The 5,389-nt window shown below is 38.5% G+C and overlaps 1 protein-coding gene across 1 annotated transcript; it reads right to left on the minus strand.

Annotated features, from left to right (window-relative positions):
• Positions 1-553: 553 nt before the first annotated feature.
• Positions 554-1,480, minus strand: LOC108178137 (olfactory receptor 10N1-like). Its single transcript, XM_017347582.3, has one exon. It carries the CDS (start codon positions 1,478-1,480, stop codon positions 554-556), a length of 927 nt encoding a protein of 308 aa, XP_017203071.3.
• Between the last annotated feature and the right edge of the window lie 3,909 nt (positions 1,481-5,389).

A 5,389-nucleotide genomic window follows, 5' to 3' on the forward strand; every position in this document is an offset into this window, starting at 1 on the left:
ATATTAGTTACAGAGTTTCTTCATGGAGTCTCAGGCACACTAACATAGAAAATCTCATCAGACATACAAAATACAATGCTTTCAGAAGAAATGTTTTCTGTTTGTTTATTTGAGTGGAGGAAATAGCAGGATAATGTCAACAGACAACCCATTTTTTAAAATTTTATTTAGGTCATACAAATTTCATGTACTTCATATATACAGATTTACAAAGTGATTCTCCCACCCTACCCTCATTCCCACCCATGCTCCAATCCTGTTTCCTCCTCCCTCTCTTAATTTTTACAAATATCTATTTCCTGTTTACTTAATACTCATAAAGTTAACCTTACACTAAGAGTTCAACAAATAGTATGAAGAAGAAAACACTGTTCTTCAAAAGAGGAGACAAGGGCTACAACAATCGTGAAATCTCAACATGTCCTTTCACTCCAACACATTACATTTTGGGTACTCCATTAGTTATCCCGGATCAGGGAAAGTATATGAAATCTGTCTTTTTTGGATTGGACAACACTTCATTAAAATCCATTATATTATCTGTATTTTATTTTCAAATGATAAGTACAGCATTTTGGAATACCCTTTTCAGGGACCTTTTCACTTCCTTGTTCCTTAAGGAATAAATTAAGGAGTTCAGCATTGGTGACACAATGTTGTTTAGTATTTGCACCACGGCACCAAGCAAGGGATTGGGTGTGGGCTGCAGGTAGATGATGATTACAGGTCCATAGGCACAGAGGATTGCAGTGAGGTGGGCACTGCAAGTAGAGAAAGCTTTCCGCCTGCCCTCTGCTGAACGAATTCTCAAAATGGCAATTGCAATGCGTGCATAGGAGATACAAACTGTGAATAAAAGCATTAATGCCAGAAAGCCAACATTAGTGGACCCCACTGTCTGGGCCAGGGAGCTGTCAGTACAAGCCAGAGGTAAAATAGCAGGAATGTCACAGAAGAAGTGGCCCACCTGATTGGGGCCACAGTAGGTTACCTTAAAGGTAAAGAAGGTCAAGGTGGTGGCCTGGAGGCCACCCACCACCCAGGCTACCAAGACCAAGGCCATACAGACTCCAGGTTTCATGATGAGCATGTACCTCAGTGGGTGACAGATGGCAACGACGCGGTCATAGGCCATGACAGAGTAGAGGCAGCCTTCAGTGGAGCCCAGAAAGTGATAGAAGAAGAGTTGTGCCGCACATCCTTCATAAGGGATGGCTCGGCTCTGGCCAGAGAGATAGCAGAGCATCTTGGGGCAGGTGACGGATGGGAACAGCATGTCAAAAATCGACAGGAGTCCCAAGAAGAAATACATGGGGGTGTGAAGGGTAGAGGAGGAGATGATTGCTATAAGGATGAGTAAATTTCCAAGCAGGGTGAAGAGGTAGATGAGCGAGAAGACAACAAAGAGCAGAGATTCCAGTCCTGCTGTCTGAGGTATTCCCAGCAGAATGAACTCACTCAGCTGTGTGTGATTCCTCATGTTCCTAGAAAGGCGGTCTAGATTTTCATAAAAGGTGTGTAAATATGAACATGGAGACTGACTGTAAGACACAGAATACCTACGTTCATTTTCACCAAACTTTGAATGTAAAGGTGATGGATAATTAAGAAATTTTTACATAGACAAATAGGAGCCTGTAAACACACATAGACCTTCATATCTCAGGGCATCATAGCCCTCCATCAATACAAACACGAAGCAAAATGAAATATTACATAGCAAAATATTGGATAGTTAATACAGCAAAGGCCTCACTATAAACAGTTAAGTATAATTTAATCATTGTTCATGGTCCATTATATAGCCATTATTGCCTAATTATAAATCACCCTGGAAGCCTGACCCTCCTGATTTCTTTTCACACACTGTCTATGTTACTAAAGATGTGGTCAAATGTCCTGAATCTTCATCAAATTTCATGTTGGGCATCTATAGCTCTCGCCAGAACAAAACAATATGATAGAGTGAAATGAGCATTATATTTGAGGTTTATTAATCATTCTAATTAGATATAATCATTAGTTTGAACATTCACTTACCTGACAATATTTCTTTTACCTGAAAAGTAATTAACAGTGTCAGATTTGGTTATTATTACAGTGTTTTATATTGTTTAGAGCTTAGTAGCAAAGTCGCATGATGCACACTGTCATTTTTAGTGAAATACCATCCTATTAATGCTTAGATTGGAGATTTTTAATCTTTGTTAACAAATAGAAGTTTTTAATCATTAGAGCAATAAAACTAAAATATATTAAATATGCAACTTTTATATATTTTCTGCTTAAAATGTTTATTAAAACACTTATTGTGGTAAGGATGTCTAATATGAAATCTTTCTTTTAAAATATTTATTTATTTATTTATTTGAAAGGCAGTGTGACACACGGAGAGAAGAAAAGTCAGAGAAAGAGATCTTCCATCCACTGGCTCACTCCTCAAATGGCCACAACATCCAGGACTGAGCCAGGCTGAGGCCAGGTGCCTGGAACTCCATCCGAGTCTCCCACTGGAGAAGCAGAGACCCAAGTACTAGGGTCATGTTCTGCTACATTTCCAGGAATATTAGCAGGAAACTGCATGGGAAGTGCAGCAGTAGGGACCTGAACCAGCACTCTGGGATGCTGGCACTGCAAGCAACTGCTGAACCCTCTGTGCTACTTGACAGCCCTGAGATCTACTTTCTCTAAAGATTTTCTTATTTTATTTAAGGTTTACAAATTCCATGTATTTTACGTGTACAGATTTAGAAACATAGTGATACTTCCCAACCTACCCTCTCTCCTGTCCATACTCCCTCCCTTCCTCCTCCTTCACTCCTAATCCCTCTCTCAATTTTTACAATGGTTTACTTTTACTCTTAAGATTAACCCTACACTAAGTAGAGTTCCACAAATACTAAGAAGAAAAAAACAAAACCCTATTCAGACCTGTAAACAATCATCAAAACTAATGTAACGTATAGAAGTAAAAATTATTTTTGGTATATAATAAAATACTAACTATAGTTACAATATTTTGAAACAGATCTCGAGAACTTTATCTTTGACGTATTCAAACTTTATGCTTATTTATTAGCAACTCTCCATTATTCCCTACCATCTTACCTGACAGTCACCATCCTGTATATTTCATTTCCATGGAAAATTGTAACTGAATAAGCTCAGAATATGAAATTACCTCAAGGGTGCACCCTGGCCTCATGTCTGTTTCAGTGCTTGCATCTGAAGTTTCATGTAAATCACACAAGGAGAGATGATGTTTTCAATTTCATTGTTGCTTTGTGATCTGTTTTTTAAAGATACACAAAGTATATGAACCTGTGTAAAAATAATTGCTCTGATTTCTAATTATAAGTCTTGGTAAAGTTTTCTGATTTTCTTTTGAAGCTAATTTCATCTTCTAAAACATTTGAAGTTGTTATATAAATTAATGTTATCCATATACACTTAAGAAATTTTGATGAAATTGAGTCCAGTGTCTATTGGACTGCATGGTCCCCGAGAACAGACTAATTAGCCCTGTAAATGGTAGCATCACTGTAAGATCTGTTGAATAGATGGCATTTCAGTATTTCTAGATGACTGCATGAAGGAAAGGTTAGAGGTGATTGATAGCTACACTTTTATTAGAAGTTCCCTAATAAAACCATGTCTATTCTTGCTCATCACTGCATCTGTCAGATTCAGGAAATACTAACAAAGGTGTACACCCAACACTAGATACACCCATCACTCATGGAGTTAAGTATTCATTATTTGAATCAATAAATTTTTCAAATACTCTGAAATGAATCCTATTCTATTTAGATTAATGTTTCAACATTAATCCCAGAAAACAATGGGTTCAACAAATGCTGCCTAAGACTTCGGATTCCATGCCTGACACAAGGAATTTAGATATGCATCAAAGTGAAAAGCATTGAATGTCTGACCTAGAAAAGATTGAAGAAGATCTGGACATCTTCATAATTGGTGTTATATAATAATTTCCCTCACTGGAGAAAAGGATGTCAAAAGAAATTAATGCAATAATACCTGAAATAGGACAGAAATTGTTCATACAGTCACAGGTAGACCATTTAGAGCATGTGTCTTTGTGCATTGGGTAATTTAATGCAGAACAGTATTATCACAATATATACCAATATCAAATCTATAGAGAATGTGTTTATTGTTTTGGGTCTCTGAGTCTTTGGATCCTTTTGGATTTCTTACTGGAATAAAGTCAGTACTCATTTTTCACTTTCTTTCCCAGCCTGTTTTGTCTGTCTTCTGTGGAGCGTGATCTGGCCTTGAGTTCAGCTTGTATCTGTGCTGAAGTTGTTGAAGAAAGAGTGCATGGCCACGGGTGGTTCCTGTGCTCTGGATTAGTTGTCTCTTTGCAGTGGTAGGCATGATGGTTTCTGAACAATTTCAGTTAGGCCAAATGAATTGGAAAAGAATATAGAGCAACCGCTAGGCAGTTATTTTAATTTACTCCTAGGAAAAAACTTTCAATAATATGGTACAGAAAAGGATGAAATGGGATATGTGACTTTTATACTAGGAATATATGGAGATAAATATAAAAAGAATTTGTTGTTGGAAATAAAGATGCAGTAAATAGGAAAATACTGCTGAAAATGTGGGATATTCTTATAACTATACTTGGTATTTAATGAGTACTCACTAAATGCTTATTTCTGGTGAACTGAGATAAGAGTTCTCTTGCAGAATTGCTGTGATGGCTGAAATCAGGAAGCTGAAATTCAATCTGACTTTCCCACATGGGTCGCAGGGACCCAGCTAATTGAAAACACCTACTGCCTCCCCAGGTGTGCACTAGCAGGAAATTTAATTAGAAGTAGAATCAGTACCTAAGCATCATCTTAAATACTGAACCAAATGCTCACCCCAACACAAGTTTCTTAAGCCAGTTATATTTGGTTTTTAAGTCTAGGATCTTGCTGACTGAGTTTTAGACTTAGCTATGCCTTCAGTTTATGTATCTCTCTCACACAAAGTTGTTAGGCAGATTAAATAGGAAATGCAGTTTGAGACATCTAATAAGCTGTCACATATTTCAGGTACCCAGCAACCATTGTTTACTCTTTTACTCTGGGCAAGAATAAAAGCATTCTTGTGGGGCCGGCGCAGTGGCTCACTTGGTTAATCCTCTGCCTGCAGCGCCAGCATCCCATATGGGTGCCGGCTTCTAGTCCTGGTTGCTCCTCTTCCAGTACAGCTCTCTGCTGTGGCCCAGGAAGGCAGTGGAGGATGGCCCAAGTGCTTGGGCCCCTGCACCCACATGGGAGACCAGGAGGAAGCACCTGGCTCCTGGCTTCAGATTGGCTCAACGCCAGCCGTAGCAGCCATTTGGGGGGTGAACCAACGGAAGGAAGACCTT

The sequence above is a fragment of the Oryctolagus cuniculus genome, chromosome 1 (genome assembly GCF_051225735.1).
Source record: "Oryctolagus cuniculus isolate XC-2025 breed Fujian yellow rabbit chromosome 1, ASM5122573v1, whole genome shotgun sequence".
In the NCBI taxonomy this organism is placed as follows: Eukaryota; Metazoa; Chordata; class Mammalia; order Lagomorpha; family Leporidae; genus Oryctolagus; species Oryctolagus cuniculus.

Coding starts and splice junctions, on each gene's coding strand:
- LOC108178137 (XM_017347582.3), bottom strand. CDS start 1,480: ATGAGGAATCACACACAGCTGAGTGAGTTCATTCTGCTGGGAATACCT.